This window comes from Micropterus dolomieu, linkage group LG19 (assembly GCF_021292245.1).
Source record: "Micropterus dolomieu isolate WLL.071019.BEF.003 ecotype Adirondacks linkage group LG19, ASM2129224v1, whole genome shotgun sequence".
NCBI classification, from domain to species: Eukaryota; Metazoa; Chordata; class Actinopteri; order Centrarchiformes; family Centrarchidae; genus Micropterus; species Micropterus dolomieu.
In genome coordinates this window covers 10,840,602-10,868,213 of record NC_060168.1, presented here as the reverse complement: position 1 = coordinate 10,868,213, position 27,612 = coordinate 10,840,602, and the positions used below count along the sequence as shown (strand labels likewise).

Below are 27,612 nucleotides of genomic sequence, written 5' to 3'. Positions count from 1 at the left end.
TGAAGATATGGATCTGATATGCTGTAGAGTGGTGGTCCAATTCGTTTTGCTGTCCATCATAACTAACTGCCAACTGTCTCTGTTATGTGTGAGCACACAAGCATGCTCGCTCACACACTAGCTGTGAGCAACCCACAGATGATAGTCACCTGACCCTGCTGTTCCCCTCACCTCTACAGAGTGTTTCGGCGTCCTTCAGCTCTGTGTCAGCTCAGTACTGTTTTGGTTCAGTCTCACCGCTCTCAACCCTGTTTTTTTCTTTCATAGCACTCGTTTCACCCCTCATAGTGAAATTGATAAACCAAATGTACACTACCTGCCCAGCACCAAGCGGCCAACAGATGAAGTTAGCGACTAGCCGGTGAACATAGGGACGCATTTAGCAGGAGTTGGTGGAGACCAAAAACAGAGCCAGAAGACGGGGTGAAACTTAGGGCGTACACTAGGCAATCCGTACCGTGCCTAAGCACATTTAACCCCCAAAGTCCGGTTTGTTTGACCAGTGTGATCACTCCGTGGTTAAGCTGGACTGTATACATCTAGTGTGATTGCTAACTGTCCCCACGGAACTCGTAATGACATAAACGTGCTCTGACTCGGATAGTTAGGCGCAATGTGAGCGCAGTCCAGCGGGGGAGTGGGGAGGGGGCACAATCATGCTCGAGCATGGTACAAGGCAACCGGGCCTAGTGTGAGTATGCCCTTACATCCAGGGTGGCGCCATTGCTTCGTATTTGCTAGATGTGTAAATAAGCAGTTGCTAACACTTGCGCCCACATCAAGTTTATGATGTGACCTTATGTCAGTGTTGCTTCTTTGCGGGTTCAAGGTCGATCTCTCTTTTCTAAAACAGTGTCCAAAACACTTCTTTGATTGTAACTGTTTGAGTTCCACGTCTTATGTAATTATTTTTATCTTGTGTTGCATGAAATTAATTAGCTAAACATAATGCACAACAAATGGATTCAATAAGGGATTTAAAAGTGTAATTTGATACGTGGATTTGGTACTGGATTCAAATGCTATCCAACAAAAAACCCTACTGTAAACTTCTATTTGATAATCCATTAAACAACTGATTATTTTTTGATTAATCACTCCAGTATTTATTTTATGAAAAGTCCTATTACACGTCCCCAGAGCCTAGAGGGAATTCTATTATGATAGAAAAAGAGGAAAAACAACAGATCGTTAGAAGCTTTAGCTGGTTATTCTTTGGTATATAACTTGTTAAATGCCATAATAATTTCAGCCCTCCTTTTTAGCATCCACAGTTCTATGACATTCGGTATACGTCACTGCTGCTGAGCTACAGTTGTGCTTTGGATGCTCCTATTACTATCCCTTTTCTTCATAATGCAATAAAAAGAGGCAGCCTGAATAATTGATTAATCATTGCCTTAACACGACTATGAAATTGCAGCGCTACTCGGAATATTTCCCTTACTGTAATAAGACAGCTTAGCAAATGTTTTACGGAGGCACCGAGGTTGGCTGCTGTGCAATAATGTATGAGGAGCGGAAAGGAGGCTCAAAGGAAGTGAGTTCAAAAGGAAACAAACAGAGACAAACAGGTCTGTGTTTGCCAGTCACTCTGCTCAACTAGGGAGGAGGATTGCTGCAGGAGAACCAATACACACCCACACACACACATACAAAGCCCCTGTCTTTCTCCTCATCCCATTCACACAGCAAATGGTGACCCGGTTGTTCTCTTGCACAGACAAACTCACACACTGTCTTCTGGAAAGAAGAAGTATCCACATTTGTATCTATGTGTGTGTGTGAGTGTGCGCATACTTGAATGCGTCAGTGTCAGCGCCAAGGTGTAGGCTATTGTTGTCTTGGCCCAAAACAAGCCCCTGTCAGCCCCCCCCAGCGCATGAAGAGACAGGCGGGGAGCACAGCGGAGACATAGGGTAGGATGGAGGGGAAAGAAAAAAAAAAGAGAGGCGGAGAACAGGAGAGAGAGAGCGAGGGAGAGGGGGGGAAAAAGGACGATTGAAGGAGAAGGATTAGACAGCTGTTTACTGCCATCTCTGGAGGCCAGCAGCAGTCAAAGCTAAGGAGTTTGTCAGCCTCTGGTGGTACTATCCAGTTTACTTTTCATCGCTGCCATTTCTCTCTCTCTGTCTCCCTCTCTCTCACTTGCACTGGTGTTGCCATAACAAACTTTCTCTTTTTTCCCCCCAATCCTAGAGTAGTTCTTTGTTTGTCACTTTGTTTCTCTACTCACAGAACTCTACACAAGTGTACTGTAACTGAGAAGCAATGTAAACACGTATAGTATTGAGAGATTGTGAAAATGCAAAGTTGTTGCACTTAGAAAGTCTCCAGGACTGTCTTTCAGTACTCATATCTTCTCCAGGTGAAATTCACATTGCTCCTGAAAAGACGGGGAGCAATCAGGATTCTTGAGTTACGCACAAGCCAAAAGGTCTCAATTAGCACCTCTCAGTGTGATGCTGTGATATCGTGCCAGGCGAGATGATAATTCTTTTTTTCTTATGTTGTTGTAGGCTAGCCCCCCCTCATCTCGTTGATAAGTTGGATCTTCTCCTCCACAAAAATGAATAGGCAACTATTACTACTAACTTACCCCCAAATCGCTGATTAAAGCAGCTCAAATGTGAGAATTTGCTGCTGGTCTTTGTCATGTATGATAGTAAAACTGCAGGACTGTTGGTCGGGGAAAACAAGCGATCTGAAGATATCACCTTGGCACTGGGAAATTAATATCTGCCGTTTCATTTCCTTCTGACATTTTATAGATGATTAATCGGTTAAATGAGAACATAACAAGCAGATTAATTGACAATGGAAATAATCGTTAGCTACAGCTCTAATAATGATTAATATGTTCATTGAATATCTTGTTGACTATATTGATTTTTTTACCTATACTAATAGCAACTATTCTCATAATATTAATTAAACTTTTAATCTTTTTAGCAAGCTTGATAACATGTTTTTAAAATGTTCTATTGTAGGATATTGATAAGAGTATTGTTTAAAATTAAATGATATCAGTACCAAAACTAGCACCCTTAAAATGATACTACAGTGCTTCATTCCATACCTTGCGTAAAATGCCACCTGTTGAAGCCATTTTTATTGTTGTTATGGACTAGTGAACTAGTTTAATGACCACTGTGAGTTGTGGAAAAGGAATATAAGTTAAGTTTTTAGATAATTTTTTAAAAAGTCAACCACGGAGAATAATATTTGTAAACTTGGGATCAATAAATCTAGAAGAACAGAATTTAAAGATCTCTGCAGGTGCTTTTGTCGTTAGTGGTGAGTCACAAACCTCCAAATCGCCGACAATAACACGTAGAAATAGAGTCAGCTTAAACAAATTACTAAATTACACTAAAGACTCTAAAGAAGCAAGGAAAGGAAAAGAAAGCCAGCACATCTAGTCGATCACATCAACTACATCTAATACAAGCAGCTGGAGGCTACTAGAGTAAAGTCAGCTGACGCGCGGCTGCGCCACAAAAGCGTTGAATTGATACGATGGAACGCACTGATCGATCGGTTGTTGATCGAAGTGTTGTCAGTTGCAAATAAAAATGTAGAGTAGTACAGTTTTAGTGTCAAAGGATATCCGAAGAAACAATCAGAAAGCCAAGCTTGTGACGATAAACTGGCAGCAGTGACAGTAGAAGATTTGATACTACTCGGTATCGGTTGATACCTTGAGGGATTCGAGTACAGATACCCAGTCCTAGTATTGATACAGTAGATCCATCCTTGGATATTTCAATTCCCCATTGGATCATAGGTAGCTGTTTGGTTCAATCTTTGACCCTGTATTTTCTATGGTATTAGTGTCTATTTGATTAATCCCTGCATATGGAATTAATCTGTGGGCTGATATGTATGTAGTTTATCTATTGACATTTCTAAACTGTTCTTCTTTTGAAGAGCTCAGAATGGATGTACAATTATTTGGGCCATCTTTACATAAATATATATGATAACAGGGCTCTTTGCCTGTATGAATTTTACCTAATGAAGGTCAGAGGGGATGTTGTACAGCCGTGAGTATAAGTGATCATCAGTGTGGAAAATGTTTTAGTTCCATTAGCTGTACAGAGCTAAAATGGAGAGTTTTGACGCAGCAGAATCAACCACTTGCTTGTGAATTATGTGCTGCAGTACTAAAAGTGCACCAACGTATTTAGAAAAGCATGCTGGTTTTCTTACTGCACAGAAAAAGGCTTAACCTTACCCACACCCTTTTGAACAGTGATCAGTGAAAAAGTCAAAATACACACACACACACACACACACACCATGCTGACAGCTCTGCATTCTCCCAACTGATTTTCAAAGGCTCGGCATCCATTCTGTGTTTGCTCTCCACTCGCTCCCCGGCTGCTCTTTCATCATCCCCCGTCATCTGAAAAGCATCTTAAATGATTATGTTTCTAACCCCCCCCCCCCCCTTTTTCATACTTAATCTCGCCTTCATGTTTCACGCTCCATTTGGCTTGACAGCACAAAGGTGATTCATGAAAGCCTTTTTTGTTTCAGATTTGTGTCATTTTCTTTGCGTAAGCTCCGTCGCTCTGTGCTTCCGTGCTTGTCGGGGACCCGATATGTAACGCAACATGATTTCTGCTGTTGCTGTTCAAGCTGGCTTCTCTTGAGGTGAAGAGACACACTGAGAAAGAGAGAGAGAGAGACAGGGATTTGACTCCGGGGATTTTGCTCACAAATCATCCAGTTGTTTTTTTGTGGGGTTTTTTTTAAAGTGCAATTAGAGCAGTGGCTAAGTGTTCTCCTTTGCCTATTAATCCCCAACAATTAATATGCGTGGTTCCATGAAACATATTGGCAACTTTCTTAAAGTGAGATTAATTTGGCAGGCAGGAAGCTGAGTGGGCCTTTGTGGAACTGGTTATCTTTCCTTAGCACATTGGGCTAAGCTCTCCCAAGCGGGAACGAAGAGTGTGTGAGCGTAGAGGGAGTGTGATGCAATGTAGGTCATTTGGATGGTGTGAACATCACAAGGTTTTTAGATCGCTGTACTTGATTGTGGCCAGAATTGTCCAAGAAGAAAAAGAATGATGCTATTTATTTGTGTTAATCCCTACATTAACATATAATTGATTCTGTTTGTAAAAATGAAACATGGAATCAACAATCATGAATTGAACATATACATGAGCTGGAAACTGTATGTGTGATATATCTGTTTTTGACCAACGAAAGATCCTGTCCTTCTGCTTTTTAGCTCTCTGTCTGGCCGCATTGTTGGAGGCGTCTGGTGGTTCTTCACCCTCATCATCATCTCATCCTATACTGCTAACTTGGCTGCCTTCCTGACGGTGGAGAGGATGGTGTCTCCTATAGAGAGTGCTGAGGATTTAGCCAAGCAGACAGAAATTGCCTATGGAACACTGGATGCCGGCTCCACCAAAGAATTCTTCAGAGTGAGAAACCGAGATTCAGACAACAAACACATTGTGTTTCTTTCAACTGCTACACTGTAAAACCCCGCTGTTTCACCAGCTGAAGGCTTTTAATGTGAAGCAGCAGGAAATGTTGGGTTTGCATTATCACTAACGTAATCTAGCTCTGTTAAAGCGTTATAGATATAATAGTAAACAGTGAGGATGATATCAGTGAGATCATTTTACAAGCAGTAATGCTGGATTACATGCATGCATCACTTCCTGTAAATCCCATGTGTGTTGAATCCAGTTTGGGAATGGCGGACTCCATCCCCAAAGTGAAAAGTGCTATAGAAACAGCTAGCTACAAAATGAAACAACATTAAATGGCTTTGATTAAAAAATATTGACCGTAAATAGAAGTGTTGGGCAAGTTACTCATAAATTGTAATAAGTTATTACTATTTAGAAAAAGTAATAATATTACTTTACTTGTTACTGGGTGATGAAAGTAACTGGTTACGTTACTGTATTTCTTTCACAAACCCCCCCAACAAAGCAGTCTCTTTTTAATGATATTCATAGTAGCAGCAAGGAGTATCTTTTTTTTTTTACAAAACATAATGTTTCTTAATGCCTAAGGCTGAAATAAAAAAAATAAAGCCAGTCAATCCCGACTATTAAACTACTGTTTTTCTGCACATGCATTAAAAAGAGCAGTAAAAAGTGCTTTTACAAAACGTAAAACGTTGCTTAACGCCACTCTCTCTGGAGTTCAAGCATCTCTAGCAGATGCTTCAATAAATTAGATGTAGAATTGTACATTGTGTACATTGTACATAAAGATAGATAATAAAGTAATCACTCTTACACTGTCTGTTTCGCTTTCTTCTCTCTCATTAACAATTCTGGCTGTCAGAGGTCTAAGATTGCTGTGTTTGAGAAGATGTGGTCCTACATGAAGGCGGCTGACCCGTCCGTGTTTGTCAAGACCACAGACGAGGGCGTAATGAGAGTCAGGAAGTCCAAGGGCAAGTATGCCTACTTGCTGGAGTCCACAATGAATGAGTACATAGAGCAGAGGAAACCGTGTGATACTATGAAGGTGGGAGGAAACCTGGACTCTAAAGGTTATGGCATTGCCACACCCAAGGGCTCCCCTCTCAGGTAAGCCACCCTGCCACCGCAGCATGGCTGGATAAAAGCCTCCAAGTGCTTTTATTGGAGCATGTGCATGAGCATCATCAGTCCCCTGTTTATTTGTTTCATTTCTCTTTTTTTTTTTTGTGAAATGTCATGCATTTCAATGATGCATCTTTTTTTTATCACAATAACACAACATCTCAGTATTAGTATTCTGTTCTACATTCTTTGAACGCATGCTAATCAGACATACAAGGCATGGCATTACTTTAACAGTACTTCATTAAACTTTTTCCTTCTTTTCTCCATGCTTTGTGCACTGTCACAAAGACATTTACAACTTGACCATGCCCATTTTCACCGCTCACTGCCACCTTTGTTGATGTCTGCATATGTATGTATGCAGCTAGCCTATTCATAGCTGACTTGGGAGAACTAGCAGAAGTGTAAAGTACGACCATTAGATTTCCTATCCTCTTTAAGCACACTTGTCTTCCTGCTGCCCTCTAATTACATTCTAAATTTGTGGTTCCTGGTCTCATGTGGTGTGCTTTGAAACTGAAGCATCCTCTCAAACACACAGAAACACACATACAACATGTAAATGTGCCTCTCGCTAACCAACAGGGGCCCTTGAAGCAGGATTACAGCTTAAAGGACCACATCCCATATGGCTACTTTTCCACTTCTGCCAGGGCTCACACCTTGATTGTGAAGTCAGCAGAGTTGAATTTATATTTGCCACATTCAATGTGATAATTGGTTTAATGAATGATTATCCACACTGGATGTACTTTTCTGCCATCGATGTCCAAGAGCAGCAGCTGTCTTTTCCCATTACATTAACACCTTAACCAACTTTCCATTAATATTTCTCTTGCAACTACAGAGAGAGCGCAGGAGCTGGTGGCATCTGAAGCTTTTAATCTATCTCTAATAGGCCTCATTCATTTTAATGAAAAGAGCCATATGGGGAGATTTCATTCAAACTCGCTGAGGATTCATTTGGGGTTCCACCTTGGTTGACAGCCAAAGGTCAGAACACACTGACTAGAAATGTTGCTCATGTCTTACTCAGAGGATCCATTTAAATTTCATGCAAATTACATTTCATTTAGCAAGTAAGTGCTGTAGCAGTGACAAGAAGATTGGTGAAATGAATCGGCTCCCAGGTCATGCAGTCAGACTGGTCCTAACCTACAGTGTTTGGGATGCAGTGCTGAACAGCTGAGGATGGCCCCATTTTCTCTCGCTATTTCTGTTATTTATTAAAAGAGTGATGTATGTTATTCTCAGAGTGCCACTCTGGACCTTTACAGATGTCTGATACCGAGCTCTTCATTAACAGATAACGAGCATTCTGCAAGTGTTGTATTGAAGGATGGAAATTTTCAAATATTTTTATGGTTGATGTAGAAATTGACTAATTGTGCTGCTCATCTGGAATCAGGCATCAGTGAATGCCCAAAGAACTCAAAGAGGTGAGTTCAATCATGCCTGCAATGCATTGTTGAAGCACTGATTTGCATTTTGCACTTGAGTACTGAATATTAGGGATACACTGATTCGACTTTTTCTCTCTCTATTCCAAATGCAACACATAAACTCAAGAGTATCTCTGATGCAAAGTACATATCTGGTACCAGTGCTCTAGCTGTTTTCAAAATTTAAAAAGTTTCCTTGCTGCATCGAGCTCATTGGAAACATTCTTACAGTTTGTAATGAGGCTGTGGAGAAGTTTATACACTTTACACATTGGTTTTAGAACTGTGCATATTTACACGGTACACGGTTTTATGAGATTGTGTTGTTATAATGTGTCAACCTTAGTTATATTTTTTGCCATGCTAATGTGGCTTCAGGGACGACAATGTCAGTCAGTCCACCACTTTGGTCCAGACTGGCTCAACAACGATTTGAAGGATTGCCATGACATTTTGTACCGACATTCATGGTGGAAATAGTGAATCCTACTGACTTTGGTCATCCACCGATCTTTCCTCTAGCGTCACCAGCATGTCAGAGTTCTCTTTCCTGTAAAATATCTCTAAATTTTGTACAGACATTCATGTTCCCCTCAGGACGGAATGAACTCCTTATTTTTCATCAGGTCAAAATTCTACTTTGTCCAGTAATTTGGTTTATGACCACATACCTGCAAAATTACCATCAGCCTCATCTGTACTTTGTGTTTATTGCTAATTAGCAAATGTTAGCATGCCGACACACTAAACTATGATTTGGGACATGGTAAACAATATACCTGCTAAACATCAGGATGTTAGCATTGTCATTGTAGCACGTTAGCATGCCTCACATAGGCACTAATATTATATTCTGAAATGAACACAGACACACCATCAGGCTCATCTTTTCAGATAAGTGTAACATGCAAGGTTCTTAAAATAGGATTACTTGTGATGTGTACAGATATAGACCTAACAAACAGCACAAATGTTGCTTTGTCCCAACAACAAATAAAATCAGAAAATGTACTGTGTAAACTGTATTATATAATCTTTTGGTTACTGGAAATTAAATTCACTTCCAGTTAAACTTCCATATTCCCAGTAAATGCCGACCACTGTGTTCACGTTAAAATACATTTATTGTGCTTCATATGTGGAGAGTAACAGCATTAGCTTAACGCATTAAAATTAGCTCGCTGCAGCAAGTTAACGGAGCAGAATATGAAATGTTTAAGTATTTAATGTGATACCAGATGTGCTTACTAAGGTCAGTAGCAGGGACGATACCAATTCGCCAGATCTGAACATCCCTACTGGATATATGAAAATAGATTTAAAATGTTATATTCATATTGCATTGCAGACCTAATTGTAAGTAGCAAAAAAAAAGATAATAATCTCTTCATTTCACAGGGTGTTCTGACTGCCGGTCTTCACACACTTCACAACTACACTTTGTGATCAGTCTGTGAAATGTTCTGTATAGATTCTGTGCTCCCTGCTTCATTTCCTACATGTATGATATCCAGCCACCCCCGTGCCTGCCTGACTATTTACCCCATCCCACCTAACATACTGTACAGTAGCCTGCCTGACATCTGCTCACCTCGAACCAACTGACCAAACTAACCAATGACCTGCAGGTCTGCAGACCATCCATGTCCACACAGTTTGACTTCTTTCTTTCTGTCTGAGCCCACTGGACTGAGAAAGAATTCAGAGGTTTTACAAGCTCTGAGGATACCTGTGTTGCCTACAGCTGTGTTGTGCACTCAAGGTTGGGGATAAAGACTCTTGTGCGTCTGCTGGTGAGACAGGCAGAATATTGGCAAACTAAACTGTTGCTGCACATAAAGAATTGACACAGATTTGAGGGAAAAGACAATCAGGTAAAAGTTGTAATCTTGACCTCTTTTATGCAAATTCTGATTGCAGATTCTGCCTTTCTGTGATTTGTAGATGGAGAGAGTCTTTTTCCATGGCCAGTCAGCTATAGGAAATACAAAGACACTCACCAGAAAGAGAGAGCAAGTCTTGGGAGATGCTTTGGATGAGCTGGTTTATACAGATTCATGTCATGACTGTCTATAGTTGGTCACACGGTTTCCTTTCAGCCTGGAAGTGAACCTGACAGTTTAAACATTCAAAGCCTCTGTCTGCATTTGTCTCAGCTGAAAGTTATAAATTCATCAGCACAGGATTCTATTCACCAGAATGCCGTTATGGGTTGAATATTGATAGGTTAGTTACCATAGCAATCTGTATGCTGGTGCCACTGAAAGGAAATTACCATCTGTAGACAGACTTCCGCATCCAAGGCATTTCTCATTTATAGTGTCTGCTCTGCCTCCTTCTGAGGCCCCTGCTTGGTAAAACCTGACTCTGCTACTTTATGGGCGCCCAGCATTTCAGCCCATTGCAGATATACAACTAACATGTGCATCTAAAGCCAGTTCTCCTGCTCCATATCAGTAGTTACATGCAGGAGTTTGTAATCATAAGTCAATGTTGTCATAATCACCACCACCATGCGACCAATCTCTTTATATCTGTCCCATATAGTGTCTCCTAATGGCTGCCGTTTTATATTATTTTCAAGAAACCCAGTAAACCTGGCAGTGTTAAAACTGAACGAGCAGGGCCTCTTGGACAAATTGAAAAACAAGTGGTGGTACGACAAGGGAGAGTGCGGCAGCGGGGGCGGGGACTCCAAGGTCAGAGCCAGTTTGATAAACCCTGCGGGTAACCCACCACCACTGGGAGTGGGGGTGGGGAGGGAGAGGGGGTAACCGGCAGGCCTACACTGCACTACCACTCTAGCAACACTTAATCTCTCTGTGGTGTGGCGAAGAGCAAAGGAAAAGTGCCAAGAGGGGGGGTGATTATTTGGTGTGTGATGTCTGAATTTGAAAATCACAGAGGGGGAAATTTTGCATCACCTTCCCTGCTCAAACAAAATGAACAAGACTGATTTAAAATTGATCAATGTGTTGTAATTAAACCAGCTGGGCCCCTCGTGGTCAATGAAATTTTAAAATTGCATTCATTAGAGTTTGTTCCATTTTAGTTGTGAACTTTGGCAATTTACTTTAGATAAAAAAAGATACAGTTAAGACATCTGTGTTGCATAGGTGAGGGTAAGCAGTGTGCCGGTTGCCCAAAGTGATATAGTAATACACATCTACTGCCTTAGAGGGCAAGTCAACCAAGCTAGATGGAGTATTAATGCATATCACTTTGACTCTGATGTTTTTAATGATGTTTATGCAATATATATATGTGTGTGTGTGTGTGTGTGTGTGTGTGTGTGTGTGCGTGCGTGTGTAAGGTGTATGTGATACATTTTTTATTTCAGTTTATTTTTTTAACCTATAAGCAAGCCCAAGCATTAATGTGTGTATGTATTTGCTGCTCTGTGTCTCTGAATTAATAACATAAAATAACATGGTATAATATGTTATTTATGTTATTTCCTTATGGTTGGAAGAATCCCAGTAAACCTAGCGGTGTTGAAACTCAGTGAGCAAGCCGTCTTAGACAAACTGAAAAACAAATGGTGGTACGATAAAGGGGAGTGTGGCAGCAAGGACTCCGCAAGAAAGGTTAGTCTCCAACCCAAAACTGTCACCTCACAGCACCTCCCAGCACAACCCTGCCCTGATCCTAGACCAGCCCCAAGTCCAGCCCTCATCCTCTATAACACTGAGCAATACTCCCAATGTGGCTCTAGCAGTACTACTGTACTGGCCCGAATATAGGACGACCCCACATTGTGCATCTCCTGTTTTTGGATAAAGACTTTTAAAAATCAGAATACTACATGTATGCAGATACAGTATGTTTAACATATTTAAAATGCTAATATATTAGTATATGTTATAACATTTAATAAAGCTACAGTAAATTATTAAAACCATTTTTTAAATAATTGAATTGCAATTATCAAATAGAATTGACACGACTCCCTCCTGATGATACTCTATCACTGCTGATACTATAATTGACACAGTAAAGTAAACATAGTTAAGCTACTGTATATTGCTACTATCACTACTACAGTTTCTACTGCTGTTAAAACTCCTACTACTGAGAATGAATGGTGAACACTTTTCAAACTATCAGCAGAAAACATGTTTTTTCAAAATTGTAGGAATTTATTTTTTTCAAAAATGACTACACCCAACAATATCAGTTTCTACATTAACATTAACGTGAGGAAGCAGAAAACCAAATCCATGGGTGACTATGTAACTTTTGCTGAACAGCAGCCACTGTGGCCACAAGTGTCAATTAAAAGGCTAAATCGTAGTATTACAGTTGTGCCAACAGAGATGGGTCATGAAGCCACCAAAAGCTTCTGGTCATACCAGATCAAGTAATCTTTATTGCTTATGATTTCAACTACTTTTGATTGACAATAGGACCAATGTGTTTTTATTTCTTTCAAAAGTTACATAGCTTGGTGCTAGCAGTTATATACTGAGGGATAATTAAAATAAATAGCTTGCCCAGCAACACTAACACAAGCTAGTTTAATATAATGTAGCTTACTCTTAAAGTAACCATTGTGTAGTGCACAGGCTGTGTTTCAAAGAGACTTTCTGCTGTTGTGAACGCAAACAAATATCTAGTCTTCTAATATGACACAGCTTCACTTAAGAAACATTGTCTTATATTCGGGCTGGTACTTTGTTGGTACTCTGGTGTCTATTTATTCCCACTGATGAGTATGTGTTGCCAGAGATTTAATGTTCATTTCCAGCGTGTAAATAAATATTTCGTGGTGGATTAGTTGGGATTGTTACAATAGTTTATTATACATGCAGTTACCATCTATGTGGGATAAATCCCCTTGAAATAGATTGTGATGATAACCTTGAGTTTGTACTGTTGATTAAATATGATTCACTCTGAAGCTATTTGTTAGAATAGAACTCCTTCCCAAGGAGAAAGAGTGGGGAAAAAGAAACACAGAAGAGAGAGACAGATGATGACATTAGGCCGTTGGACTTTGTTGAACCCTTCAAAGATGTTGAGCTGTAACCTTTGCATTCTGGCCCTTAAAATAATCCTGCCCAGACTCTCTCACTGTAGAGTGTGCATGTGTGGATGCAAACCCTGCCAATCTGCTAGATCGACCCCGAGTCACACCACGTCTGCCGCTGTGCTTGCATGCATTTGCACTTAATGTTATCCGCTGTTTCAAGTAGTCGTTCTCCCTGAAGCCTTTTCTCTTTAGCTCAGGTACCCCTGCATGTGTTTCTAATGCTAAGTGACTTTCTGATCATGTTGCGGTTTTTCTTTCTTCCCTTTTTACTTGCTCATACTTTGACACTTTAGTATGTTTCACAATATGACACAATGAAATCCACCTACAAGCAGCTCTAATGCTCACTAAATTCGTAATACTTGTGTATTCTTAAAAAAGTGTAAAAATGTTTTGTATATATAAAACAATGGAGGTACTACGTGGTAACTGTTAGCCGTTTACCCCAGTCTTTATGCTAACCTAAGCTGCTGGCTTTAGCTTCATATATTTGTAATATTTTAGCAGCACTCACAACCTGAGCATGTGATGCTTTTTATTTGCAGTAATTTTCTCATCTGCTTAAAAAACTCCCAAGCTCTGTAAAACAACTCTAGCTTACTGCTCTAAATAGTTATTAGCGGTGTGAAGAGCTAAGACACTTCATTAGTAGCTTTTTTTCTCTTTGGTTAGTTTTAATTGTATTTTTAAGTAGAAGGTTTTGACATACACATACACATTTATTCTAAAACCTTTGTAACAATCTGGTCACCAGGACCTAGGAAGCTTTGTGAATACAGCTCCAGGGGCTAAACATAAAGTCAGCCAGAGAAAAGGAATTTGTCTTTGAAATCACCTGGTGTTGTCTGTGTTTGGGAGCAAAAGCCTGCAAACTCTCGGTCTGCCATTGCATATAGTTTGACATACATGCCCTGGTATAAAAACCTTATTTATATTACATAATGCTACTAAATGCCAGGGTATATCTAGACAGCATTTTACCTAAATAAATATATTCAAATGCAAATTTGCCCTTCAGGTTAAAAACAATATATTTAATTGAAAAGAACAAATACATGCCTGAAAGTCACTGGGGCTGATATACTGAGTTAAATGTAAGCTCGAATGCAAATAGAGGCATAATAAATTGTAAACTGTCCTAAGTAAACTATGGGTTTCTATGCGGCATTAATCTCTTCAAGTGACACAAACTATTGCTCCAATGGACTTACATGAAATAACATTCCTCATTAGACCCCATTTTGAGAGAGCCCTTCAGGTGGACTGATTTAAGTCTAATCTTAATGATTCCATTTTATTACAGACTATAAATAGGCATAAATGTAAGTAGGTACCTCTGCAATAGAGAATAAGAACAATGACCCATTATTTAGAGCCCTGTCAAACTAAAGACTTGTTTGTGCTGTTGCTTGCATGATGCATGTGTTGAGTGTTTATGCACTTTATCTGCACCTCTTCCCTCACAGAAATGTAATTTTGAGAAGAGTCATGTGAATGAGCATTTTGACTCAAAAGGTTAATTTAGGTATACTGTTTAGAAATGCATAAATAAGTCAGAAGAATTGAGTGTCTATTTTTAAGATCTGGGGCCTATCTCACAAAGCGAAACCAATACAGTCTGGCACTCCTTGAATTTGTATGTGGTTTTACTAATCTAATCTAGCACCGGTGAATCTGGATAACTGGTCTAACCACCTAACTTTAACACAGCTATGACTGCGTGCACATGCAAGAGGTGGGGCGCTAAACAGCCAACTACATTACAGTTAAAGAGTACTGAATTAAATATGAGGAGAGATTAAACTGTTGAGCCCTGCTGGGACATTTGACACTTTCACGCCAGCACAAAGTAATACAAAGTGAAGTTAAAGATACATGTAGGAGTGACAGGGTGAATATATTAAGAGAAAACAACTGTTTCATTAATGCTGCTTCTGGTGCAGAGATGAGCACAGCAGGAGTATGACTTGTTAAATTAAAAAAGACTTGATAAAGGCCTGTGACCAAAATGCAGCTGGAATAAATCAGTGGGAGCTAATTTCCAAAGTGCAGACATTTTTCCTTTTTTTTAAATTAAAAAGTGTGATCACTGAGCATCATTAGGGTGCAGTCAGAATACGTCTTATTTATGTGACAGTGCCATCATGAAGTCGCCTCATATTCTCTGTTCCTGCACTGATGGAATATGAGTCCAACAGTCTACATTTAACCACTCACTGAAAGACTTTCAATGCAATTAATATGCAGCAGTACATTTTATTAATGGATTTTCCAACTACCCACAGTACTGTTTTGTGAGAAGCCCCGGGTTATAGCCGGAGAGGAACACTAGCTGTACTAAAAATCTCTAAAATATATTTCTGTTATAATAAATTATCTTAGGAGCAATAAAGCAAAGTCATATACATTTTGTATGACTCTATTCTTTACCACCTTGGATCCTGTAGGGATGTTGACACAATTGCTTAGTACTTAGCCTGGTGAGAAACTTCTTCCAGGTTGGGTCTGCATCATAAGTTACTAGCTATTTTTGTGAAACTGAAAAGCCAGAGTTAGATCCAAAAGTTATCCAGCTAACAAATCAAATCCTACTTTGTGAGACAGGCCTCTAAAATAGATTTTATTGTTACTATTTGGTTTGTATGTGGATTTATGTGTGTATGCTGTCCTCTGGGGCCTGTACAACAAAGTGAGTTCAACATACCCGGGATATCTTTTCGTTATCTGGCTTCACTAATCCTAACAATTACGATTGGGATAAGCTGTACCACGAAGCTGGTTATCAACTCGGTAAGTCAACCCAGGGTTTCCCAATCCAGCCGTGAGCGCAATCACATCAAAGAGGCGGTGTTAGCAGCAGATGACCAATCGCAGACATGAACAAGTCCACTGGCATAAGAACGTCATATTTTACAAACTAAGAGCAAACTAACACTACAGAAATATGACATAGTCTAAGTAGCACAGCTGCAGTTGACACATGCAGGGAGACAGAAAATTGCCGACAGTGTGAAATCCTAAATGAATATATTCTACAATAGACTAATGCGTTGATTTGATGCGTTCTTATGAGCTGGATGAAAATATCAGCGCTTCCTCATTAAAAGACTCAGGCACTGAATAAGTGGTCATTCCACCTCACATTTAAGAACTTCTCGTCACTTCAAAAATGAGATTAATTCATTTAACACACTCAAAAGTGTTCCAAACATTGTTCTAAATTAACTTCATAAAGCGATGAACCGAAAAATCCATTCATGCCATGAAATGTGCTCAAATAGTGGTGGAAAGACTGAATCTAAACTGAATTTAGGCTGCTGAAAACTCACCTCATTACCTGCACGCCCACGTCGCAGAAGGTGGGGAGGTACATGACCAGTCTGTGATAGCCTACAAGATAGCTACTAACCTAAAATAAATAGCGTTCATATACGTAATAAAAAATATTAAACACATTTCAAAGCAGTTAGTAGGCTTACTGTAAAAACCTGTAGGCCTACAATAGCCTAAGGCAGTCTCTGTAGGATGATATCGCTATTGCCTACAAAAGATTCTCCACATCACCGCAGCAAACATAAAGCAGCCTATCAAACAGTCTGTGGGATATCCTACAGATGTTGATGTCAAGAGAGTTAATCTCTTATCTGGAACATAACCTGCTCCGGAGCAGGTTAGCCATTCTGCCATTACCATGGCAATCTACCCCGGTAAGAAGTGAACCACCATCGTGGTACTGAAAACCCAGAGTTAACCCCGAAGTTACATCGATAAGCTCAAATCCTGCTTCGTGGTACAGGCCTCTGGTCTTGTAAAATACAATACATGTCCTTTACATGACTGTGTGTGCCTAATTAGTCAGGCTCATCTGTGTACTGTGTGTGTGTGTGTGTGTGTGTGTGTGTGTGTGTGTGGGTTTGAGTTGTGTATATTTGTGTACATGCACTTTTGATTCCTGTTTGTGAAACTGATGTTTGTCTAATAAGTACATGTGTCTGAATCCGTGTGTGTTTGTTTGTTTCCTGTGAATGTAAAGTCTGTTATTGCTCCTCACCCTCGGCTCTGACCCCCACCACCTTCTTCATTCCAGGACAAGACGAGCGCTCTGAGCCTCAGCAATGTAGCGGGAGTCTTCTACATCCTGATTGGCGGCCTGGGCCTGGCCATGCTGGTGGCACTGGTGGAGTTCTGCTACAAGTCCAGGACCGAGTCGCGCCGAATGAAGGTGTCAACCGCGCGAGCCGCAGCTGCCTCAGCCGCTCAGGCCTTTCACTGCTCAGCCTTAGACAGTGGTGCTAGCGCCCCCTACACAGAGCTGCAGAGCTACGGCCTGTACGCCAACAACACTGTTAAGATATAAGGGCAGAGCGCAGCCACGGGGTAGGAAACGCTGTGATGAAGCCATGATGATGATGATGATGATGATGATGATGATGACATCCGCCTCCTCACCCCCCACCCCCCTTGCCCATCTAACCGTGATCACAGTAGGGCCTCTCACGGCTTTCACCGCAGTGCAAACGCTCTCCTGTACCTCTCTCTACCTCTGCCGCTCACGTCTTTACGTCACTGATCTCCTGCAGTGTTGATGAATCACTTGATTTTAAAATTGTCCTTATGCCTGTTTCTTCTTCTAAAGTTTACATTTTTTGCAAAGTAGCTGATACAATAACAAACCAAAGTCATTTCCCTGTGTTAGCATTGCAGCGTTGTTAGCATATAGCATTTTCCATTAGTTTGTCTTAAGATCGACCTTTGGATGTCACTAAAAGAACCTACTTTTTACACTTTTACACATCAACATATTTTGAATATGTGTTGGTATAAATATGTACTTTTGTACTTTTGGTGGATAATGTAGAATCAACTCTTTATTTCAGCTTACTCCTCTCAGTCTTCTACTTCAATCTCATTACTACATCCATTACAGCAATCTTGTAGCACACATTCACAAATTAAGACATTTCCCTTTCGCAGCACAGGTGTAAAGGCAATTTGAATCACAGTGGTACATCTATCTACCTCTGTCGCTCTGAGCAAATCTCTCCCCTGCTCCTTCTTCTCTGTTTGCTGACTGTCTCGCAAATGCAGGGCCCATTGTGGTGAACATCCTTTATATGTATATCATAAGGCAGTCCTGGTGCGGCTCACATGTGTTCCATCACTACTGTAACCTAGAACAGTATAACTCCAAATGTTGTATGTTCAGAAACCTGAAAGTAAGGGACTTGTTGCTTTAGATGTGAGGTTTCTCCTTCGACAGCAGCGGTATCGTAGCTGTTAATCTTCTGCTTTGTGGATCGATTTACAACAAACAACCTTTGAATTAATTCTCCTAACATCAAAGCCCTTCGCTGATATGTTCTTCATGTAAACTGCCCCCCCAAAAAAAGGGGAAAAAAGCAAGGCAAGGCCAAGACAATTGGCACACTTACGTTTTAATCAGCCCACGAAGAGGCACCTGATCAGTATGCTGATGAGATTGGCGAGGAGCCTATTAGTCCAGAGGTGTCTTTATGCTGTTTGGCTTGAAAGAAACAACAATGTTGTTCCAATTAGAGGCCGGTGTAATTCTCCAATCCCCATGCAGCACTTACCGGTTGCTCCAGATCGTACACTTTCTTTGCCCAATTTAATCAACGATAGAATAGGAGATGCGGTCACACACACGTGCATCACACACCATTAGGTCGGCTTTCGAACCCAGTGGCTTTTATTGAGCTAAACTGGAGAATGGAGCTATTAAACCAATGAGTGAAGCCTCAGCTCGCTTCTTACTGCCCACGACTTTGCTCTGCTCCTCCTGTTTCAAATTGGGACATTGCTGCACATCGGCCAGCGCCACGGTTTACCACCCACAAATATCACCCAGGCCCATATAAAGAGAGTGAAAACCAGCACCCTATGACTCCTAATAGCTCTTTCTGCTACTGAATTTCTTGGCGTGCCAGCACCACATTCAGAGAGTGACATAAACAGCTGCTTTTGCGCATATATTCATGTAACACAGACCAGAGAAATTGCATAACATTCCGCAGACTTATCTTTTTTCTTCTTTAGTTGAAAGGCCTTTTAAAGTACATAATTCTGTGCGCTGCTAGCTTTAACTGTGGCATAAGCTTTCTGTGTTCTGATTAGGATTTAATGGGTGTGTGTAAAACTGAAATCTGGAGCGCAGACTAACTGTAATGTGTTTGTTTCTGACAGCAATCCATCAACGACGCCATGCGCTGCTCCACACTGACCAGGATGAGTGGCAACGGGAGCGGCGGAGAGAACGGACGAATCCTCACCCACGACTTCCCCAAGACCGTTCAGACGCTGCCCTGTATGAGCCACACCGCCAGCATGGGACTGGGTGCCTCCGGCATGTGATCGTCACGTGACTGGCGGTGAGGAATAGGCAGGGTGGGGCAGAAGAAGAGCACAAGACTCTTAATGACCTCAAAAATCATGGCTGTCCGGTTTGACCCATCTACTCTCCTGGCTGTCAACGTGCCCAACATGAACAAGACCTTACTTACTGCCAAAATGCACTCTCAGACCGCTCCTTACAAACTAAGAACAGAGACTCACAACTATTTTTTTTTTTTTTTTTTTTTAAATGAATGGATGCTTGACAAAGAGATATTGAAAAAAAGAAGGGAAATGTGCTGCAATAAAGAAGCCGTCACTGGGGCGTGTTTTTGAATTTTTTTACAATGTTCATTTATGTGAGGGAGAGAAAAAAACATTATTCTTCAGTGTGACATCTGCGCTGTGCCATTTTGATGGAGCTGTTGACGTTAGCCTGCGTGTGCAATATCTTCACCTCCACTGCTGACCTTGTACTACCTAGACGCTTTCTGAAGGCTGACGGAACATGTCTTTGCACAGATGTGGCAGAGGAGGAAAAACACTTGCCTGACTGCTACGATAATTTGATATTGTTTTGGGATATCCCCGCTCTCTTTCACTCTCACATTTACATACCATTTTGGAAAGACAATGTGCTCTGTGTAGCATAGCCAGTTTTTATGACGTACTGTATGGTTTACACTGTTGTAATAGCGCAAAGAGCTTTGTCAAAAAGTAGTTTGATTTGATTTATCCTCGACTGAAGGTTGATGCTGTTTAAATCAGCGGTTGACCAGACTACAACAAACACGCATTGCTGCTACGCCTCATTTAACACATCATGCCTTGTCTTTGTGCCATATGACCATTCTCACACATGCACACACATGCACTATACACTTGTTGCTACTGGGTCATTTGTTTGACAGATTGAAAGAGTTTTAGTATTTAATGATCATAAAAACAGTCAAGAGTGCAGATTCCGAAAATGCTAGCTTTGCCTTGTGTGAGAGGTTATAGAATAGAGAAAACACGCATTATGTACAGTACTGTGACCTTACACTGTCGTGACATTCAGAGCATATCCATCGGTATACTAGGCACACGTTAAAGAACAAAGATTGTTGAATTCAGATGTAGTCTGGAGAAAATATTCTTCAATCTATTGTTAGAGCTGTTGCTGCATAATTCACTCACTCCTGTGATGTATTTTCCGCTGTATCCAGTCTTAATGAAATGGGCAGTGCAGCTATTCCCTCTCAATTTATTGAGAGTGGCACATCCCTGCAGATTGTGCAAGGCCTATAAAAGGAAAGTTGTCCTCCTCTCGCTGTTGCTAGCTAGTTCAGGAAGGACTGACAGATCCACAGTCACTATTATCCGTGTTCAGCGGAAGTCATGGTTACGGTTATCACTGCACTGCTCGGCTGTAGAGCCCTTTCAGATCAGGTCAAGTAAATAGAAATCAGAGTGGCAGGCCAGGGACGGTAGGGGGCAGACATGACAACAAGCAGATAGCCTGGGTTTGGCATGTTGGTCTTAAAGGAAAATTCCACCTGGAAACATTTCAATACTGTTAACACAAAATGACTATTGGTGATGTGCATCGCAATTTTTAGCCCATATTGTCGGTTAGTGTCTTTTATATTCCCATGAGTGACTGACCAACGCTGACAACAGCAGGAAATAAATGTTAGCTCGTGTTGTGATTTAGAATCAAAGGAAAGAATCTAAAGGACAGAAAAAGAAAAGGCTGGTATGTTTATATCATTTTCTTAAAAAATCCCATGAAAGGACATGACAACAATGCACTGGTTCACCTCTCAAGTGCCCTGAAAATGTATATTCTCAATCAGCTTCTTAGAATGAGCAATTGTGTCCTACGTGAACACACAATTTTCTGCCAAAGTTCGAACCTTTTTGGTTTTGTCTGAACTCTAATCACTTTTCTGTTGTCGGCAGGAAGAAGGTTGACGCCACGTACAGCATATCTGTGAAGCAATGAGGTATAATTTCTGTCTGTGACACGCTTGATTTCTCGTGGGGGAGGTACATATTTAAAACAATAAATATATAGTTTTAAAATATGCTTAGTATTTTACTGAAACAGCTGGGCACTTTTTCAAAAATGTTACTCAAACAGGAGTAAATATTGCATTTGTTGGGGACTATTTTCAATAGTGGATTAATGCGCAAGTGACAATACATGGTAATGAAGGAAAATGTGAGCCAGTGCAATGACACAACTCATTGATGTTTCTAACTGTTAAGCAAAGTAATATGTTACAGTATATCAGGCCTTGACTACACAGGAAATACTTGTTTTGTGAGATCAAGTCATTGTTGGTTTTGATCTTTTCTTGGGATTTCTTGACAATAAGAAAAATGCAGACGCCAGCCTTTAAACAGAACAGATTTAGTGGTGAAAACTGACAAAGCTCGAGAGAAATCAGAAACAGTTTTTTCACGCATCACAGCCAGAAGCTATGTAAAGGGTACATTTTGTGCCTTCTTCCAACACAAACATCTTTTCCTCTCACCAATCTATCACTTTACCTCTCTTCACCTACACAAATATATCTACTGCAGAGCACAACTATCCCAGCCACCTGGATTACCAGAAATTATCAAATAAAAATATAGGAAAAGAGGAAATTACAATAATTCATCACAGTCCTGAAATGCACTGATCATCACACATGGTTGATATCTGAGAGTCCAACAGTGTCCAAAGGTGTAATTTTACTTTTAAGGTGACTGGAAGGTTGTTGCTAGAAGTGGGATTTTTCACTGCTGTCGGATGCCAGAGGTCGGCTTTAGATTATGTACCGCACACTCTAGCTGACGTCTCATTTCCCAGCAGAGGCCTGTACAAAAGCAGCACTCATCCTCTGCTTCCACAGCTTGTCGTGTATTATTTTTCTTCTCCTCTGAATTTCTGCTTTAAAAAATATGGTACCAAATCTACTGTATGACCTCTCTCCTTCTCGACATAGTCATACAAGCAAGAAAAGTGGGCAGTCAGAGTTTACTGAAATCATACATATCTCCACCTATTATGTATATAAAAGGCTTTTCTCTTCCCCTGTGAAAATGTTTATTCTCCTCCCAATCATGCCTCTGTGTACCTGAATTAGTTCCCTACCGCTGTGAGTACTTTTCCTTTTTTCCCTCATCTCTGCGTCTTCTTTTGCTGATGTTGTATTAATTAGGACACAGCACAGCACTCTTCAGTGGAGGTTTTACCTTCGGAAAGATGTTTTATATGCCATAACAGATTTGTAAAAAACAAAACAAAAAAAACACTCAATGTTTGTATTATAAAAGAGAGCTGGGGTGCCAGGAAAGTGTTTTACACTTTGAAAAGTGTAAACAAAATAATAAAAAAATCTGTAGACGCTAATGTTGTTTAAAGAGTTAATTTCATTTAATTTTGTTGCAGTTTCAAAAAGGATTTCCTGTTGGTGTCTTTTAAGTGCTTGAAATTTAACACCATTTGAATATTTCTTTGTCGCTTTACTTTTCACAGTATTTTACTACTGGAATCTAACCGTTTGTTCCCCAGAAACATCATTATTGTTGGGTATTTTTTTAACTACGGAAAATGTGTTACGGCATTTTAAAGTTAAAATGATGGTCAATAAATGGGTTCACAGTTAAAAGAAAAATGTAAAAGAATACAACTATTATCAGATTTTTGAGAAATAACCTTTTTTTTCTAACCAAAGTGTCCTGGAAGGAAGTCATCATGCTTTTTGTAACCGAATAAAGAAATAAACTATGTATATGTGTTCAGTTATATTTCCATGGGAGTCATATATCTCTGTGCCTTAGGCAAATGGGATATGACTTTAGTTATTACAAGCAGAGAAGAAAAAAGCACTGCAAAGGAGTGCAGTGATCCAAAAAATAATCTCAGGCAGTCTGTCTTGTGTGGAAAAAGAATAAGAAAAAGCCTCTGATACATGAGCTGCAAGGCAATTAAAAAGAACCAACAGACAACACTTAATTAAGAAACACCTTCAAATGCATTCAACTTAAACAAATTTGCATCTAATTGTATACAGATGTACAGAGGCCTCCTAAGCCTAGTTCACACTACACGATTTTTAGCCCGATTTGCCGCATGGTGAACTTGGCGACCATCAGGCTGTGATCGGGGGTAAATCAGTGGTCGATCAATCGTCGCCAGTCATTATTTGTAAACTACACAAGGACGCATCAAAACGGCTCCTCGACACATTTCTGACACATCGCCGACATCTGCCAGATATCTAGCATGCCAAATATCTGGAAGAGTCGGCCGACTCTACATCCACATCCAGCCAGCAGGCAGAGCAGGCAGGTACTTTTTCACTGCAAAACACTTTTTACTCACCTCCAGTTACCCTTCGTGGGAACTCGAACTGCGTCGGTGACGACACTATGGGAACGCCCCTGGGCGTGGCAGGGCTGAACTATGAATGAAACTACTCCAATCCTATTGGTGTTACTAGAACGGTAGTGTGTGACGGCGTAACCGGAGGGGGTATATAAGCACGCCGGCGCATAGGACACATTAGCTTCTTTCTATTCAGCAGGCACTCTGGCTATGTTTGGAAGCTCCATTTTCCTACCTGACATCGAGACGAAGCAGCAGATCATGTCAAAGCGATTCCGACAGTGTGTCTTCCCTTGTGAGAAGGTGATACCCATGGGATGTGCGTCTCATGCCTGGGGGGCTGCCTGCGACCATTGCGAGGCCCTGCTCCTGAGGGTGATGAGGTCTCGAGCGGCTCTCTTCCTAGAGGATGGTCGGATGCGCTCCCCTCGTGGCACAGGCCCCGCGGTCGCTGAGGCGTCGCAGCGGCTCCGATCCTGGGGATCACAACGCGAGATCGCCGAGGGTGCCGGAACGGCTGAGGCCTTTTTCCGGTCCTCGTCCGCGGAATCCTCCTCCCCTCGTCCCCGATCGGGAGCCCGTTTCTCGGTTTCTCCCACTCAAGGGGCGAGTCCGGAAAGGCTGACATGATGTGGCTCTGAGGAGCTAGATGTGCATAGCATAGAGGAAACGGAATGTCATCAGCCCTCGCCAGGATACGAGGAGTTGTTGGAAGTGGTGATGCGGGCCGTGGCCAAGCTGCACATTGATTGGCCACAGGCGGTGCAGCAGCCATCGGCAGGCAGCAAACTAGATGAGCGGTTTCTGCAACACCGAGCGCCACCCCCGCGTCGGCCCCTACCATTTTTTCCGGATCTGCACAACGAGTTGTGTAGATCATGGAATAAACCCTTCTCTGCGCAGCTGTCTACGTTCCCCCGGCTGGACTACGGCAACATGACGGGAATCAGACAGCACGGCTATGGAGCGATGCCACAAGTGGAGGAGGCACCTCTCTCCCAACCTCGCCTCATCCCTCCGGACGCCGGCGCTCCCCACCAAGCCGTGTCGGATGACGTCCAATTTGGTGGGCAAGGCCTACATGGCAGCGGGTCGAGCTGGTGCCAGCCTACATACGATGGCTGTTTTGCAGGCATACCAGGCCGATCTCCTTCGGGACTGTGACGTAGGGGGAGGTCCTTCTGAGGAGGACCTGACGGAGCTCCGTAGAGCGACGGACTTGGCTCTCCGTGTAACCAAGGAAACGGCCCGTTCCATTGGCCGATCCATGGTGGCTTTGGTGGCTACGGAGCGCCATCTGTGGCTCAACCTATCAGGCATCCAGGGGAAGGAGAGGGCTTTTCTCCTGGATGCGCCCCTCTCGCCTTCTGGCCTGTTTGGCGAAGTAGTGGATGCTGTCGTCAACAGGTTCCAGCACGCCAAAACTCAGGGAGAGGCATTTGAGCGATATCTCCCCCGCCGGTCAGACTCCAGGACCGCGATGGCTCAGGAAAGGCGGACGCAGCCTTCATCCAGCACCTACCGCCACTGCCAGAAGCAGAGCGTCGCTTCGCGGGATCCCCCTCAACCAACCTGGGACGCAAGACGGCGCTCTCGCCCATCGCCCCCCGGGAAGACGGATCTGAGGACCGTCATTCAGTCTTGGCGGGCCCGGGGGAAGAGGTCCCCTTGGCGAAGTTCGCGGAAGCTTGGCAAAGCCTCGCGAACATTTCCCCGTGGGTCCTCCGCACAGGAAGTTCCTGAGGTTCGCCTTCGGGGGCACGGCTTACCAGTATCGGGTTCTTCCGTTCGGCCTAACAATCTCCCCGCATGTTCACCAAATGCATGGATGCAGCTCTGGCTCCGTTGAGGCTCCAGGGCATCCGCATACTGAACTACATCAACGACTGGCTCGTCCTGGCCCAGTCTCGAGAGTTAGCGGTTCGGCATCGAGATTTCATCCTCGCCCACCTTCAGCGTTTGGGGCTGCGGCTCAACGCGAAGAAGAGCGTGCTGACACCCGCCCAACAGACTGCGTTCCTAGGGGTGGTGTGGGACTCAACGACGATGCGGGCCCACCTGTCTCCCGCACGCATCGAGTCCATTTTATCCTCAGTGACCAGAGTGCAGTTAGGCCGCGCCATCACTGTAAAACACTTTCAGAGGGTGTTGGGTCTTCTGGCAGCAGCGTCCAGTATAATACCTTCCGGACTACTGCACATGAGAGCCCTGCAGTGGTGGCTAAAATCCAAGGGATTCTCCCCGAGGGGAAATCCGCTCCGTCTGATACGGGTTACGAGCGGATGCCTTCGTCTCGCGCCCATTATGCAAACTGGCACATCGGATCCTCCTGTGGTCCCAGGAGAGACTGCTGTCCCTCAGAGCGATGTACATCCCTGGGACCCAGAATCAAGGAGCAGACTCCACCCCGAGGTGGTGGAGTTATTATGCGAAGAGTTCGGCCCCATAGACGTGGACTTGTTTGCGTCCCGAGAGACGGCACACTGTCCCCTGTGGTTCTCCCTATCACCCCCAGCCCCGCTAGGGCTGGATGCCAAGGTACAGACGTGGCCGAGGCCGCGTCTGTATGCGTTTCTGGAGCGGGTCCGCCAGGACGGCGTCAGCCTACTACTAGTAGCCCCGTTTTGGCCGGCACGAGTATGGTTCTCGGATTTAATATCGCTCCTTGAGGGCCCGCCCTGGCAGGTCCCTCTGAGGAGAGACCTGCTGTCCCAGGCGGAGGGCCGGATCTTTCACCCGCACCCCGCCCTGTGGCAGCTATGGGTCTGGCCCCTGAGGGGGCGCAGTTCTTAGAGGTGGGTCTGAGGACAGGAGCAGTCGAAACGCTGCTCAGCTCCAGAGCCTCGTCCACGAGAAGGATGTACGGCCTAAAGTGGAATGTGTTCACCACCTGGTGCAGAGAACGGGCGGTGGACCCAGTTACCTGCTCGGTAATTGTGATACTGGAGTTCCTCCAGCACCGTTTCTCCGCTGGCCTCTCCCCGTTTACGCTCAAAGTATATGTGGCTGCCATTGCAGCATTCCACGCCCCTCTGAGTGATGGGCCCTTGGGGAGGCTTCCGCTGGTCGTGCGCTTCCTCCGTGGAGCCCGGAGGATGAGACCCGTGACTCATTCCAGGGTTCCCACCTGGGACCTGGCAGTGATTCTCAAAACGCTGGCTGAGGCCCCCTTCAAACCCCTGGAGTTGGCTGAGGCCAAGCACCTGACCCTTAAAATGACCTTTCTCCTCGCTATCACCTCTCTGAGGAGGGTGGGGGATCTCCAGGCACTGTCGGTGTCTCCCCGATGCCTGGAGTTTGCCCCGGGGAGGGTCAGGGCCATCCTGCACCCTTGTCCAGGTTATGTCCCTAAGGTTCTGGCCAGACTGGCAGGGTCCACGGTGCTGCAGGCGTTTCATCCCCCCAAGGCTGTGCTCCCCGCTTCTAAACACACCATCAGCAACTGGATTGGTCAGACTATTTCCCTGGCCTATCAGGTGCGCAGTTTGCCTTCACCTATGGCCGTAAGGGCGCACTCTACTCGAGGCAGGCGGCTTCTAGGGCCCTCCTCGCAGGGGCGTCACTCCAGGATTTGTGTGATGCGGCTGGCTGGGCCACCCCTCACACTTTTATCCGGTTTTACAGTCTGGACCTGCCTTCTGCACCCGGCACCCGTGCGCTCTCCTCCTAGTCGTGCCGTCAGGTTCTGCACGCTGAGACACGGGACAGGCGGGGTTTCGGTGCGGCCTAAGTGGGTATCTCGTTCCCATAGTGTCGTCACCGACGCAGTTCGAGTTCCCTCGAAGGGGAACGTCTCGGGTTACGTATGTAACCCTTGTTCCCCGAGAAGGGGAA

At 43.1% G+C, this 27,612-nt stretch overlaps 1 protein-coding gene across 1 annotated transcript in view; it reads left to right on the top strand.

Annotated features, from left to right (window-relative positions):
• Positions 1–19,757, top strand: part of gria1a (glutamate receptor, ionotropic, AMPA 1a) — a 91,235-nt gene extending 71,478 nt beyond the window's left edge. The window contains exons 13-17 of the mRNA XM_046031488.1: positions 5,246–5,444; positions 6,325–6,572; positions 10,617–10,731; positions 17,152–17,286; positions 19,269–19,757. Coding sequence (XP_045887444.1) covers positions 5,246–5,444; positions 6,325–6,572; positions 10,617–10,731; positions 17,152–17,286; positions 19,269–19,436 — 865 coding nt within the window. The 3' untranslated portion in view covers positions 19,437–19,757. The remainder of the gene's footprint in view (positions 1–5,245; positions 5,445–6,324; positions 6,573–10,616; positions 10,732–17,151; positions 17,287–19,268) is intronic.
• The last annotated feature ends 7,855 nt before the right edge of the window (positions 19,758–27,612 follow it).